This window comes from Fundulus heteroclitus, chromosome 24 (assembly GCF_011125445.2).
Source record: "Fundulus heteroclitus isolate FHET01 chromosome 24, MU-UCD_Fhet_4.1, whole genome shotgun sequence".
NCBI lineage: Eukaryota > Metazoa > Chordata > Actinopteri > Cyprinodontiformes > Fundulidae > Fundulus > Fundulus heteroclitus.
The window spans coordinates 6,738,734-6,755,562 of record NC_046384.1 but is presented as its reverse complement, the minus strand read 5'-3'; the positions used below and the strand labels follow the sequence as shown (position 1 = coordinate 6,755,562).

The 16,829-nt window shown below is 37.2% G+C and overlaps 1 protein-coding gene across 1 annotated transcript; it reads left to right on the top strand.

Moving 5' to 3' along the window:
* The first annotated feature begins 15,053 nt into the window (after window positions 1–15,053).
* Window positions 15,054–16,530, top strand: LOC118557760 (gastrula zinc finger protein XlCGF8.2DB-like). The gene has a single exon (XM_036128039.1). The coding sequence runs from the start codon at window positions 15,178–15,180 to the stop codon at window positions 16,135–16,137; it is 960 nt and encodes a 319-aa protein (XP_035983932.1). The 5' UTR covers window positions 15,054–15,177; the 3' UTR covers window positions 16,138–16,530.
* Window positions 16,531–16,829: the final 299 nt, after the last annotated feature.

Below are 16,829 nucleotides of genomic sequence, written 5' to 3'. Positions count from 1 at the left end.
ACAGTTACATTTAGTTTGGCTTTATGGGCAGTGGGGATGAAAGACCAAAATGTGTTTGTCTTCAATTGCTAGCAATCAAGCTTTGTATCTGGTGGTGCAGCGCATCGCAATAAGTAAGAAGCCACACTCAGTTGGAATGAACCTTGTGTTCATTCCAGCCAACAAATTAAAAACTGCCCTGCCTTAAGATGACACGGTGAGGAGAAGAATTAAAGAACTATCTGCCGACATTTAGGTACAGTTATTGGATAGACTTCTTTCATTGATGAATAGCTGTGACTGTGTGTAACAAAGCCCGAAGAAGATTTTATAAGAATTTTTTTTTGTTTTCTGCCAACAGTTTGAAAAAAAATTTTTGTGATTTTTGTGCTAAAATGTAACCAATTAAAAGTCTTTAATCTGATAAATGGACCAAATAGGGTTCACTGGATTGTCTTTCAGTCTTCTCAAAACTTATTTTCTTGTAAGCTTGAATTTGTTATATTTAAAGAAAACACCCTGTAAAAAAACAAAACATACTTTGAATAAATGTTTTCTGTATTTAAAGCGTTAAAATCTTTTTTTATTCCTTTAGCATATTGGTTAGTGATCGATCAACACAGGTTATCTATCTATCTATCTATCTATCTATCTATCTACTCTCTCCCTTACCGGTGCTAAGGAGCTATAAGGAATCCCACAATTCTTTACATGATATGACTTATAAGCACAGCCCACCTCACTGAAATTAAGAAAAATGTCCAGAGAACAGAGCATGTGGTTGTAAGCACCATTTACCCTTTCACATATTACAGGAGTTGTTGGTCATCCATGTGGTTAAGAGGACTTCGGCCATCACTGTCTTTGTTGTCTACAGCAAACACGATCTGATCGATATTGTAACAATGTAACAGCAAAGTTTTAAATCAAAGGAAGCAATAAAACCACCAGCTGTGATGTGATGAAATACAATGTATACACATGTTACCCCGAATATTACAGATTAATTTTCTTTGTTGTACACATCTTTTGTTAAAAACAAAAGCTATTCATATAATTGAAACAAAAACAAAATCATCATCAGTATGTAAACTGTTTAAGAAGACTGGGTACTGTTAGAACACTGCAAAAACTTGCCATCTACAAACAAAAATGCTAGGTATTAGTCTGACTGGCATTTTTTTCATTGTCTTCAAATTTTTATTTATCAATATTGTCAAGTTATTTCTGCAACCATTGTGGGTTTTTCTTTCATTAAACGAGGGGTACCAACAATTTTGTCGGGGTGTGTATAGAACTTTACTTAAATTGTTTCTCCAAATTAAAACATTTTTTTTCAGTCACTGTACACATGAATGTCAACACAAATTGTCATTGTAAACTTATTTTGTGTTTCTGTCAGAACTGGTACACCAACACCTAAAGCAACAAATCCTCATACTAAGCAGAACATTTGAGGCACATAATGCCTTGATGATAAAAAAATGATGTGTATATCTGAAAAATAAGGATTTAAATGTACTTCTCAATAAAACTGTTCCAATCTGCCATGATGTTTTTGTATGAGCCTGTGCTGTCTTGCTGGATATTGTCCTTTAACACTTCAGTCTGAATGACAGACAAAAGGCTTGGGACATACTTTGTAGAGTTGAACTGTATGCTGTAGTAGTTTGTCATCAGATGTAGCAAAGCTTCACCAAGGTTGTCTTCTGCAAATGTTGTAATGTGAGAGATTCCACCTGCCAGGAGACAGTGAGGCTCATCCAAGAGCAAGACAGGGCAGAGATCTCCTCTGAAGGTACACAGCTGGACCTTCTGTTTGCTAAAATGACAAAAGGACACAAATATTTCTTCAGAGACTGAGAAATTAAAAAGTCACCATGAGTCCAAATACTCAGCCACAATTATGTATTTCCCCCCACAATATTGATGACAGACATAAAACGCTAGAGCCTTTTTTCATATAATGTTGTTTTTGTAGGTTGAAACATGCCATGTAAAAATCCTAAATATGGCTACCACTGAAATACCTAAGAACTTGTACTTTAATCACTGTTAAGAGTGAGTCTTTACAGGGGCTGAACATTAAATCACCAACATATCGCTATCAAAATATCACACTCTCTCCAGAGTCCTTTGTGTCCAATATTCACTTCCCAAAAAGATTGTTTGGAGGGAGTGTATTTCTATTTCACCAATTGATGTGACTGCGGTAAAGTCTACAGGGAGTCCCTCAGTTTTAGTCATCTACTTTGATTCTTGTTTTACTGTTAGAGTACATTTTTTGTTGCATTTATGTGTTGTTAATGTAGAACAAAAACACTAAGCATCTCATTTTTGTAAAATGTAAGAGCTACAATGTAAAATCATTTGACTTCTCGATAAAAATATTTGAAGAAAAAGAATCTAGGTAAAAAACAAAGTGAGAAAGAACTTCAAAGAGTATGGAGAGGGTTTATAAAGCTTTAAAATATATAAAAATAAACATACATCTATCTATCTGCCTACCAGCCATCCAACAGGATCATGACCCAAAACAGCTAGAAGCAGCCAAGAACGGCTAAGAGTGAAATGTTGGACTATTGTGAAGTGGCCTTCTATGAGCCCTGATCTAAATCCTATTGAACATGGATTGAAGAAGCTGAGACGGGCCGTCTGGAGAAGGCACCCTGAGACAACTGGAGCAGTTTGCTCACGAGGAGAATAATTATCAAGTTATATCAGTACGTATTGTTGTTACTATTGTCTTTCTTTCATTAACAGAGGGGTACCAACATCTTTGTCCACGTGAGTTCAACTACAATGGAGGCTTCCTGCGGCTGCAGTTGATTGATTTTACATTATTAAAAAAGAAGGACATGGACAGATCTTTTATGTTGAATACATATGCAGTGCAGGAATATATAATCCGGTATTATCATGATGTACATATAAGCACAGATGCTTCAGAAAATACAATTAATCAAGTTGAGATCACGTTCATCGTCCCAATATTTTTCATCAAAGTAGGGAAAAGGGTTCAGGATGGAGTTTCAGTTTCTACAGGAGAAATGCTGTCGATACTGTTAGCTGCTCAGTGGGTTGAAGAGGTGATACCATTAAGATCACTCACTTGCTCTGACTCTAATTCATCATTTGGCCAGTTTACAGCACAGCCAGTCAGATAGTAGACTAAACATATTAGTTTAGAGACAACAAACACTGTATTGAATCAACATGATGGCGCTCACTGTTAACTTTGTATGGGTACCAGCCCACTGTGGGGTTAAGGGGAATGAAATGGCTGATATTAGAGCAAAGCCCTAAATGTTTTAGTTGATACTGATTTTATGTTTAGGAGAACAGAAATAAAGGACACGATAAGAAAGTAAATGAAAGACACGTGACAAAAATATGAAAGCATGATGGATGTAAAATACTCAAAGGAAGATATGAGATGAGAAGAACAGGAAGGAGCAGGAGGGAGGAGAAAAACCCTTGAGATGAGACCATAGAACAGTTTTTTTTTCAGCTTTGTTTTTTCTTTTGCATGGCAAAATTATGCGGGAAATCAACTAATTGAAATCTTATTGGCTTAATTCAGAAACACTGAGCCCTTAAAGGGACACTAAAGAGGAAATGAAAAAGAAGATACTTTCTCGTGTGCATCGCTTAGTTTGTTGTGCGCACCACATATATATATATATATATATATATATATATATATATATATATATATATATATATATATATATATGTGTGTGTGTGTGTGTGTGTGTGTGTGTGTGTGTGTGTGTGTGTGTGTGTGTGTGTGTGTGTGTGTGTGTTAAAAGTCCTGCTCCAAGCATGGATTTTTGTCTTGCAGAACAGGCTAAAGATGACCATCCTACTAGCTATCACGTTTTCAGCACCATGGACAGCATTGGCTTGAGTGACTTGATTGATAAATTTAGAACATTCTGATTACCAATATTGTCCAACTGTTAGCAATAAATTGTACACTTTACTGATAATGATAAGGTTTTACAACAAACCATTTAGCAGGAGGAGATAATCTGTCAGTAGCTACTTTCCCCAGAAAAAAAAACAATATGCACATCTTAGAACCCACGCATCTGTCTGTGACACATATTGGAGTCAAGAGACAACTTCACTCTGATGAACCAAGTGAATTGCTACAGATGAGGCTGCAGTTTACAGTATAGACCATCTCTAAATTATGTAATGATGAACTGGGTTGCATGAGACTTACTTGCTCTATAAAACTACTCTATTATAAAAGTGCCCCCTACTGTTGAATGAATGCCACAACATATTGAAGATTTGTGTGTCTTTTGCGCCAAAATACATTACAGGGGTCCATTCTTCGTACGTTGCTTAAAACATCCGAGATCAAATGACACATCCAAGATGATTTCATCCGGCTAATCATGATCCGGCTAATTGGGTTCTTCGAAGACAATTGTTGTTTATGATTAGTATGGCTGGATTGAGTTATCTGAGACAACTGCGCGTTCATGCGTTTGTTTAAAAGGGGAAATCTATCGATTGTAGAAACAACAATCAGCGACGCTGCTATTGGCTGTTCAGTATGGCCAAAGAACGTCCACAGTTTTTCTCCCAAGCAGAACAAGAGCTTTTAATGGAAGGTTATGCCGAATTTGAGTCATTAATTAAAACGACAGGGAACACCTCAAAGTCTGCTAAAGCCAGGAGAGAGGGCTGGCAAACAGCAGCAGACAAATTAAATGCATAAATATTGTCCATGGTAGATGTTTCTATCACTTTCTACAGTACGAATTTTTGCATTTTAATAATTTCATATTTATTTTGTTCTTTTATGTCAGAGCCTCCATGGGAGCCACTAGAACATGGGGAAAAAAGTGAAGTACAAGAATATTCTACAAAATGGTAGTCTTTAATTATTATACTGTATTTTAAAAAGCAACTTCCTCCTCTTTTTTAAAAGCCACTGTTAAATGATGTGTTTGTCTGTTTATAACAGCCACTAAGAAAAAGGCTGAAAAAAAACATGTTCTTTTTACTCTTGTTGCATGAGGCATGTTTCACCCTTTCTTTTTCTTTCACAAAATGACACAGGGTGCCATCCGTTCCCTATATAAACGGCATCTTCAACAAAAAAAATAATATTTTGACCTGAAAAAAAACCCCACAAATTAAGTAGAGAAATTGAACTCCACAACTTGAAAAAGAGAAAAAATGCACTAGAAATCGAGTTGCTTCAAAAGGACTTTCAGAGTAAGTTCTAATACACCAGTGGCGTAGGAATAGGGGGGGCAAGGGGGGCAAGTGCCCCCTCACTTTTTGGACAGGGGTGACAAAAGGTATGTTTTGCCCCCCCACTTTTGAGATAAAATTTAATTTGAACTTTTCCCATTATTTTGATACATACAACAATAAAAAAGCTGTCAATATGCACAAGAAGTATTTGGCTACCTAATTAATTGATAGTGTTACTGTCATTTAATTCAATTCTTATTATTAATTAATTTGTTTTCTCTTAATTACATTTTTAATACATTTTTTTATTTAATTTAAATCTACTGGTTATTTCACTATCTTTTAATGTTCAAATTCATTATTATTATTTTGTTTAATATGGGTTAAGCTTCAGTACTCTTAGTATGTTTAAATTGTTTACATTTGGTATGACTATGTACTGTTTACTGGGACCTAGTTAATAAGTAACATGTGTGGGCATCTTCTCGGTATCCAACTTTTATGAGTATATAAATGCTTCTCCACAACTGGGTATATATCCAGACTGCTAAATATGTGTAGTAGTAGCAGCCCTTTTTTCAGCCAGCTGACAAACACTTTGCAGCAAAAGGTTTTTGTGGGCTACCATGTTTTGCTCTGTTAAGCCATAGAAATTAAATTTCAAGAAAGCGGTTAGTTTTTTGTCTTTAGGGAAATTATTCCTCACTTTTATCAATATAGCTAGTCTAACTATTGCCATCATGCAGGTTTTACAAATGTACAAGTTGCTGGTGAAGATTCTCAGTCATCCAGGTCATGGTCATTCCAAAAAAAAGTAAAAAACAAAGCAACTGGACTTGTTTTCCGTAGTTGAAGACGTTTCGCTTCCTCTCCAGGAAGCTTTCTCAATTAAAAAAGTCTGGAGTAATGTACTGCACAGTGACAAAAGGAGTTCAGTTAGAGTATATAGTTGTAGAAGTTTGGTATAAGAAAGAAAGTATTAAAGTAATACATTTTTATAATCCTGGGAAAAGGGTCCAATATGAAACATTGAATGAAATTGATAATTATTTAAATGGAAAGGTTGTTTGGTGTGGTGATTTTAATGCACATAGTTCATTATGGGGTATTAAAAAGGATTTAAATGGAATAGTTATTGAAGAATTAATGGAGAATAAAAATCTTGTATGTTTGAATGATGGAAGGGGTACAAGTGTTGATATAAAAACAGGTAGAGAATCGGCAATAGATTTAACAATAATTTCAAATTCGTTGGCAGGTGTAAGTTCATGGCAAATACTTAAAGAAGTAACAATAGGAAGCGATCATTATCCTATAGTGACAGAAATAAAATTGGATATTGAAAAGTATGATGTGGGGGGTATAAAGAAATGGTGTTTTAGTAGTGCCAATTGGGAAAGATTTAGATTTATAAGTGAGCAGGAACTGGGAAAAATTAATTTGAATATGGAAATTGATCATTTAAACTTCTATGTTTGTAATGCTATTTTACAAGCTGCTAATGAATCCATAAAGAAAAGAGAAGGGAGGATACATAAGCAGATTGTTCCTTGGTGGACAAAGGAATGCAATACAGTAATCAAAAATCGTAATAAAGCTTTTAAAAGGTTGAAAAGGAATCATAGTGTACAGAATCTTATAGAATATAAAATATGTCAGGCTCTTGTGAGAAGAACTATAAAGAATGCAAAAAGGATTGTTGGAGGAATTTTTGTAATTCGGTGGGTAGAGAAACAGAGATTTATAAAGTATGGTCAATGATAAGAAGAATGAATGGTATTAAAAGAGAATATGGTTATCCAGTCCTGAGTGATGGTGAAGTAATAGCAGTTAAGGATGAAGAAAAGGTAGAAATGTTGGCAAAGACTTTTAGTAAAATAAATAGCTCAGATAATATTACTCTGGAAGGAAAAAGGGGAGAGAAATGACAATATTAGAAAGCAGACATATATTAGAGAAGACAGAGAATGTAAATGATTTATTGAATGTTCCTTTCACAAAATTGGAATTAAATAGAGCACTTCAGACAGTTAAATTAACGACACCAGGAAAAGATCAGATTTGTTATTTAATGTTAAAGCATCTTAGTGAAACATCTAAAGAAATTTTATTGGAACTTTATAACAAAGTTTGGGAAAATGGAAAATTACCAGAAAGTTGGAAAGAGGCTGTAATAATACCAATACGTAAACCAGGAAAAGATGATACAAAACCTGAAAATTATAGACCAATTGCGTTAACATCAAATATTTGTAAAATAATGGAGAAAATGATTAATGAAAGAATGATTTATTATATAGAATCAAATGGATATTTATCAAAATACCAAAGTGGTTTTAGGAGGAGTAGGAATACTATGGATGCAGTTTTGAGTTTAGAATTTGAAATCAGAAAAGCTCAAATTAGTAAAGAAAGTATTGTGGTAGTGTTTTTTGATATTGAAAAGGCATATGATATGTTATGGAAAGAAGGATTATTAATTAAAATTATGAAGATGGGTATTACAGGTAGGATGTATTGGTGGATCAAAGATTTTCTAACTAAAAGACAAATACAAGTTCAAATAGGTAAATATCATTCTGAGAAATATATTGCTGAAAATGGTACTCCACAGGGAAGTATAATAAGTCATTTATTATTTTCGATAATGATAGATGATGTGTTTCAAAATATAGATAATGGAATGGGTTTTTCTCTTTTTGCTGATGATGGAGCTATGTGGAAGAGAGGAAGGAATTTGGAGTTTATTACTAAAAAGATGCAAGAAGCTATTGTTAAAGTTGAAGAATGGTCATTAAAATGGAGCTTTAAATTTTCAGTGGATAAGACTAAAACAATGTTCTTTTCAAGGAAGAAAATTAATGATGGTAAATTAAAATGATATAATCAAGAAATAGAAAGAGTGAAGCAATTTAAATTTTTAGGGGTTTGGTTTGACGAAAGAATCACATGGAATATATACATTCAAAGAGTCTTAGACAAATGCAAGAAAGTAATAAATATTATGAGATGCTTAATTGGTAGGGAGTGGGGAGCAGATATATTAGCACTAAAGAATATATATACTGGATTAATTAGATCAGTGATTATGGAAGTATTGTGTATAATTCAGCAGCAGAGACAAATTTGCAAAAACTGGATCGGATTCAGTATCAAGCAATAAGATTGTGTACAGGAGCAATTAAAACTACACCAACAGTCGCATTATTGGTAGAAATGGGAGAAATGCCACTTGCATTTAGAAGAGAGCAATTAACATTAAATTATTGGGCTAATTTAAAAGGTCATAGAAAGGATCATCCAACTCTACAAGTAATAAAACCCTGTTGGGAAAAAGAAGAAAAAGATATTAGAAGTTTTGGTTGGATTGTACAGGAAAAAATAACAGAATTCAAAATAGATCAGATTACTATAAGCCAAACAGTTCCAGTATCAGTTATACAACCATGGATAATTACAGATGCTAGGGTAGATTTTACTTTGTTGGAAAGAAGAAAGGATAAGGAATTCATAATAAACTCATATATAGTACAGGAATATATTAATAAATGTTATAATTATGTAAACATTTATACAAATGCCTCTAAAAATATAACAAGTCAAATAGGAGTAGCCTTTATTGTACCAGAATTTAATGTTAAAATTAGGAAAAGAATAAGTGATGGACTTTCAGTTTATACAGGAGAAATGATTGCAATATTATTAGCTGTTCAATGGGTGGAAGAAGTTAAACCACTAAGATCAGTCATATGTTCAGATTCAAGTTCATCTTTAATTAGTTTGCAATATAATCACTCAGAAAGCAGGCCAGCTATTTTAATAGAAATTCAACAGACACTATATAGAATAAATATGATGGGTTTAATTATAAATTTTGTATGGATACCGGCACATTATGGAATTAAAGGAAATTAACAAGTAGATGAGGCAGCAAAAGAAGCTGCTAAAAATGTATCAGTGGATTTATTTGTTAATTTTAGTAAATCTGAAGTTAAAATGTTAATTAAACAGAAAATAAAGGATAAATGGCAAAAGGAATGGGATAAAGGAAATATAGGACGTTGGTTTTATAAAATTCAAAAGAAAATTTGAGAAATGAGAAGAATAGAAAGAACAAGAAGAGAAGAAACAATCATTTCTCGATTGAGGTTTGGCCATACCGGATTAAATGGTACTCTGTTTTTCTTAGGAAAACATAGGAATGGCAAATATGAATATTGTGGGGTAGATGAAACAGTTGAACACGTGATGTTATACTGTAATAAATATGAGGAGGAGAGACAGCAATTAATTCAAAATTTGAGTAAAGTAAATGTTAAATTAGATTTATTTCAATTATTCAGAAGTTATTCAGATAGTAATATTTACAGTATAGTATTTCGATATCTAAAAGTAACACATTTATATAATAGAATTTAATTCCTGAGAGTCATTCTGGTCCACACTGCATTCCAGTAGATGGCGGAAATGCATCTATCTGTTGTTTGCCAACCGCCAAAAAATTTCAAAGAAGAAGAAGAAGAATTTCCGGTTCCGTTGTTTTCCGTTCCTCGACACAGCTACGTTGGTCCCTCCGGGTTCTTTGTCCTTGTTTTGTTGGTGAAGCTGAAAGAGAGCAGCAGCTGCTTCAGGTGATGAAGTCTGGAAAGAAGTCCAGCAGCTGGAGGCACAGCGGAGAAACTGGAGGGAAGCAGGAGCTCAAAGAGCGGCAGGACGCAGCAGAGGAGACACCAATGATGGGGGATGTTTTCCAGCCCAGACTTCTGCTGCACCGATTAGGTTTGGAGATTTCCTTCTTCATGCTAACTGTGTGGATGGAGCTAAAGTTTAGGAGCCGTTTTCAGCAGCTGATGGATTCCTCCTCTTCATCAGAACTCGTTGCAGGGTTTCCCCCAGAAAACTGGCTAAACCTGCAGCATATGATCAGCTAGCTTAGCATGTGGCATAGGAGGTGCTAATGCTAGCTTAGCATGTGGCATAGGAGATGCTAATGCTAGCTTAGCATGTAGCAACATTCAACATCAAGTTATTCTTGTCTATCCGCCTGGGAAAGTTCCTCCACACATCACTTTTTGGTTTATCTTGTCTAGAAAGATGTTGGCAAGTTTTCTTCTGGCTGTCGGCTATTGACCAATCCTGCCATAATTTAGACAAAATGCAGAAGTTAATAAGAAGTTTTCCTTTATTGTCCAATGAGCGATCTGCTGCTACTTTGGCTAATTTTAATGAATTTAACCGTGAACAGACTTATAATAATTTACTGCATGCCACAACAAAATGGGCAACTTTGTTGGCAGGACGGCCCCTTGTTGAATGGTAGGGGAAACACTGCAATAAATATTGTAGTTCAGCTTCACCAGGTCTTCACCAGGTCCATTGTTTTCCTTTGTCCTTTGGATCACACAGTTCATCCCACATAGTGGAGCTGAAGCAGTCTCTGAGGGCTTCTTCTGCCTCCTCTGACCATCTCCTCATTCTGCGTGTTACCTCTGGCTCCCTGATCACCAGTGGCTTGTAAACAGGCTGGAGATGCATTAGATTGTGATCAGAAGAACCCAGGGGAGGGAAGGGTGAGGAGCTGTATGCCTCTTTGCAGTTAGCATACAATTAGCTTATGCTTCGTCTGCATTCTACTCACTGACCAACAGCTCTCAGCTCGGCGTCCTTTGTGCAAAGCGACAGACACGCTTACCGAGGGAAGTTGTTGTCAGCTGTTCTATGCGTTGAACTTTCTGACCTGCTGGTTCACATAAATCCAAATAAACCTTTGACCACAGCTACTTTCATTTATACCATCTGTGGTCAGTTTGACTTCTAAAAGTTAAAATCATTGAGCAAAATCAGGTTGCAAAGACCTGCCCTACTCTCTTTCTGATTGGCTAATTTCCCGGCTCTGCTAGATTTCATTGGTTGAGCGCAGCTTCTGTTTAAAATCTTGAATAAAAAGTCTACATGGAACATTTTGTGCTCATTTTCCAAATGACGGAAATCCGTTGCAGCGACAGAGAACTTTAACCCCTGTATTGGATGTTATTTCTTATCTGATGTATTTCTGACTTTTGGCACTTTGTTTTGCCTTGTGTTAAAGTGCTCTTTAAATAATGATAATGATTATGATCAGAATAAAGTTTTGCATCACCTCCCAGAAGCTGGAAAGAAAAGAGACAAAAACATTTTTCACATCTCACTTAGTAACTCAAATATTTTAGTCAAAATATTTTAGGCTGGCCTGGCCCCCCGGGGCTCGGTCGGGGCTCCCGCCGGGTGGCGGGGCGCCCCTTGGGGTTATGCAGGCCCTGGGGCCCATAGCCAGTGCCATTTCAGCATAGCTGGCTCCCTTTTATCTCCTCTTTTTTTCTCTTCTTTGCATTTGTTCTCTTCTTGTTCTTCTTTTACTCTCCTACTTTCCCATTGTAGTGTCCACATAATTTGAAATTCTTCCCGCGTGAATCACAATAAAACTATTTACATGCATGAATCAAGCGAAGCATTGTGTCGAAAAATGATGGCTCCACTTGTGAAAGTAAAATCTGTCGAGCTCTATTTGGCATTAAGACAACAATTCTTATGGCCACATTGCTAGACACTGGGGAAGAAGAAAAAAATATATTTTAGGCTAAAATATTAAATTTTTTCTCTTTTTTTTCTTCAATCCCACCTTTGTTTGGTAATTTCTGCCAAAGGCTGCGAGGACAGTGGGTTGAGAAGAGTTTTTCAGAGTTGAGGGAGCGCTTGTTGTCTCACTGTGCGCTTTGATTGGTTCCTGTGCGCTCAAACAAAAGGCACAGATATCTTCTTCTCCAGCACATTCTTCGCAACCTCCCCTGTGACTCTTTGGCGCCCCCCAGGGGAGGCGCGGCTCACCTATTGAAAACCACTGCCCTAAAACCAACAGGGAGTCAGCCATTTTGGGGCAAAGGTCAGTTTTGGGCCCTTTTTTGACTTTTACTCACCTCGAACTTTAACGAACTCCTCCTAGGGCTTTCAAGCTAATTACTTCAATTTCGGTCTGGTTGCCTTTGAGGGATGTGAGAGTAAAGGTTATGGAATTTATGAGTTTTTGAAAATGTCATTTCACTTTTTGTTCTGTCTTTTTTCTTCATAGAAGGTACACCTGGTCTGACGTTTTGTTAACTGTGACATCCTCCGGAGATGACAGATCACCCGCTATTACCATCTAATGTAGAACAGATTACTGGATCAATGTGTGCTTCTGTGTCTCTGCTCTGTCTTCTGTAACCCCCAGTTGGTCAAGGCTGATAACCGTTCATACTGAGCCTGGTTCTGGTTCTGCTGGAGGTTTTGCCTTCCCGTTAATGGGGAGTTTTTCTTTCCACTGTCGCTTCATCCTTGCTCAGTATGAGGGATTGCTGCAACGCCATGGGCAATGCAGACGACTCTCCCCGTGGCTCTACGCTTCATCAGAAGGAGCTAATGCTGCTTGTCAAGACTTTGATGCAACATGCTGGGTTTCCATAGATTGGAAATGTTTTTACCAATCTGTATAATCTTGCCCAATCTGTATAGTCTGATTAAAATTGACTTTGAAAAGTGCCTTGAGATGACATGTTTCATGGATTGGCACTATATAAATAAAATGCATTTGAATAGGAGGGGACCCAGGATGGATCCAACAAGCTATAGTATGTAAACTTGTTCAGAAACAGGTGACGTGTGAAATGGTACTTCCATCTTTACAGTAGTAATTATATTCTGTATTCAGAAAAAGAAGGGTAAAAATTGGACCTCTGAGAACTGCAGGACTGTAAAGATCCTGACCAGTCCTCTGAATGGTTAGAGTTTTAATCCTCCGCCTGTTCCTGGCCCCCGGGCTTTGGTGGTGCAGCTGGCGGGGCCCCCTTCTCCGGGTGGGCTTTCGAGGCACGGGGGTGCCTATTGGAGTCAGCAGGGGAGCTGGCTCCCTGGGAGTGCAGTAGGCTCTTGTCCCCATCCCTGTACTCCTCCCTCTGCCTGCTCCATCACGCTGCCACATATGTAGGACCTTGGGGAGGGAGGCGTTACTGCAGTTTGCCACTTTCTGATGACGTCCCACACCCCAATTTTATTATGCATTTTAGACACTTTCACTCAAAACATTTACACAACGCGCATGCCTGTAGGCCGTTGTATAGGGGGTTGGTGGGTAAAGACATCTGGGGGGGGGGGGGGGGGGTGGCTTATGTCGTGTGAGCCTCGTGTGAGCCTTGCCTCCACCCCCTCTCACATTTAGACATTGAGGGTTCTGGGCAGTTGCTTGGAAGGGGTGCGATGGCACCAGCTACCTTCTGGGGGAGGGGGGGGTGGACTGTACCAAGCACCCCCTTCGGTACTCTCCGTTTTAAACAACATGCAACAACACAACATCTGAGGGGCGTAGGGAGGATCGGGGGTCACCCTTCCTCCGATTGCCGCCCGGAGTCTGGGGCCTGGAGGAGGAGCGGGTCACGGGGTCATTTCCTCGGGGTCGTCTCTCCTATTCCCTGGGGGGGGGGATTTCCTGTGTTGGCCCCTCTTGGGCACCCTGCTTTGGGGGTCTGGGGTTATGGATCACATTATACATTTTAGATTAAATAATAATACATATAATTCAGCAATGGTATCAAGGTGTTACTTTATTTTATCTGTTGTACTATATCCGTTGGTTGTGCTGTTCTTTTTACATCTCTCTTTGCAGGTGATGAAGCAGACTGAAGACGTTTTATCATTCTCTCCCTTTTATCTTCTTTCTTTTTTCTCTTCTTGTTCTTCCTTTACTCTCCTACTTTCCCATTGTAGTGTCCACATAATTTGAAATACTACCTGCATAATTCACAATAAAACTTTACATGCATTAAACAAGTGGAGCACTATGGCGAAAGCTGACTGCTCCACTTATGAAAGTAAAATCCGTCAAGCTCTATTTGGCCATTAAGATAACAATTCTTATTGCCACATTGCTAGACAGGACACTGGGGGAAAAAGGGGGGGGGGCATTCTTTTTTTTTTCCTGGGTGCGGACTTATTGAGCAAACATTTTATTTGTTTCAGGCTGAACAGGGGCTCTTAGACCACTCCTACAGTACTGCAAAGAAATCTCAGTAAAATCCCAAAATACAAAGTTTCCCATCTGGCTAATTTTGAACACATTAGGCTAGAAAAAGAGCTTTGGATGGGTTAACATTTTCATAAAATTTGGCGAGTGTTTAGAAGGAATTAATCAGAAAATTATATCAAAATACTGTAGTTGTCATGTTGTGGCAGAATAGTCAAAACTTCTACATTAAAATAAAACATCTCCTTGCTCTAATTTTATTACCTTATTTTTCGGACCAGAAGGGATACTTAAGCCCTTAAATTTTCTCAAAAATGAATGGTGCGCCTTATAATCTGGTGTGCTATATATTTGGACATTAAGCTCATTGGACCTAGCCTAATATTTTGTTTTAAAAGCGTGGCTGAAAAGGTCAATATCGTTTCATCAGCACTTTAAGGTTTTTGCAGGGGTTGTAACAGTCATGTAATTTTATTCTGTGTTTTACTGTTCTGCATGTTCTGTCAAAGAATTTAATCTAACAAAATTTCCTAAATATATCTTAAAGTGTGCCTCAGTTCTGGCTAAAATCTAAATGTTTTCTAATGTGCATATATGTTTCCATGTTTCCTGCAGATGTTAAGGACAAGCAGATTATTAAAGAAGCTTCTTTAGACCACAGACCTTTTGCCGACCTGCATGACCCAGACCAAATTAAAGGCAGAGAGCTTCCAGGAGAGAATGATGGAAGAGAATCCATCAAGACACAAGATCATGGAGGTGCTTCTATTTCTTCAGAGGCTGAAGACACTGAGGAGAATGAAGAAGACAGTGATGTAGAGCACCCTCTCTCTGGGCTGAAAAACTTGTCAGACTCTGGATATAAGAAATGTTTTACAAAGAAGAATAAATGTAGGAAAGGCCACACAGGAGTTAAGCTTAGCTGCAAAGACTGTGGCAAAACATTTATGGCAAAATCAACTTTAAACAGACACATGAGAATCCATACAGGAGAGAAGCCTTTCTGTTGTGATCTGTGTGGACAGAGATTTAGCGAAAAAGGATATTTAAACAAACACATGAGAGTCCATACAGGAGAGAAGCCTTTCTGTTGTGATCAATGTGGACAGAGATTTAGCATAAAAAGTTCTTTAAACACACACATGAGAGTCCATACAGGAGAGAAGCCTTTCTGTTGTGATCAATGTGGACAGAGATTTAGCATAAAAATTTCTTTAAACACACACATGAGAATCCATACAGGAGAGAAGCCTTTCTGTTGTGATCTGTGTGGACAAAGATTTAGCGAAAAAAGAAATTTAAACACACACATGAGAATCCATACAGGACAGAAGCCTTTTTGTTGTGATCAATGTGGACAGAGATTTAGCATAAAAAGTTCTTTAGACAGACACATGAGAATCCATACAGGAGAGAAGCCTTTCTGTTGTGATCTGTGTGGACAAAGATTTAGCGAAAAAGGATCTTTAAACAAACACATGAGAGTCCATACAGGAGAGAAGTCTTTCTGTTGTGATCTATGTGGACAGAGATTTAGCATAAAAAGTTCTTTAGACAGACACATGAGAATTCATACAGGACAGAAGCCTTTCTGTTGTGATCTATGTGGACAGAGATTTAGCATAAAAAGTTATTTAAACACACACATGAGAATCCATACAGGACAGAAGCCTTTCTGTTGTGATCTATGTGGACAGAGATTTAGACAAAAATCTACTTTAAACACACACATGAAAATCCATACAGGACAGAAGCCTTTCTGTTGTGATCAGTGTGGACAAAGATTTAGCACCAAATCTGATTTAAACAGACACATGAAAAACCATACACTGCAAGACAAGGCAAGTTTGTTGTTTAGTACATTTCAGTACAAGGACAATGCAACTGAAACTAAGGGCAAAGAATGATTTTTATAAACAATTGGACTAAAATGGAATGCATGGGGGACCAGGGACACGTCTAAAGGAAGTATGACAACAGTTACATTTAGTTTGGCTTTATGGGCAGTGGGGATGAGAGACCAAAATGTGTTTGTCTTCAATTGCTAGCAATTGAGCTTTGTATCTGGCGGTGCAGCGCATCGTAATAAGTAAGAAGCCACATTCAGTTGGAATGAACCTTGTGTTTCCTGCTGCAGTGGACATCTGTGAGGTTCTACTTGGCACAGAAGCAGCTAACAATTTAAAAACTGCCCTGCCTTAAGATGACACGGTGAGGAGAAGAATTAAAGAACTATCTGCCGACATTTAGGTACAGTTATTGGATAGACTTCTTTCATTGATGAATAGCTGTGACTGTGTGTAACAAAGCCCGAAGAAAATTTTTACAATAATTTTTTTGGTTTTCTGCCAACAGTTTGAAAAAAATGTTTTTTTTGGTGCTAAAATGTAACCAATTAAAAGTCTTTAATCTGATAAATGGACCAAATAGGGTTCACTGGATTGTCTTTCAGTCTTCTCGAAACTTATTTTCTTGTAAGCTCGAATTTGTTATATTTAAAGAAAACACCCTGTAAAAAAACAAAACATACTTTGAATAAATGTTTTCTGTATTTAAAGCGTTAAAATCTTTTTTTTATTCCTTTAGCATATTGGTTAGT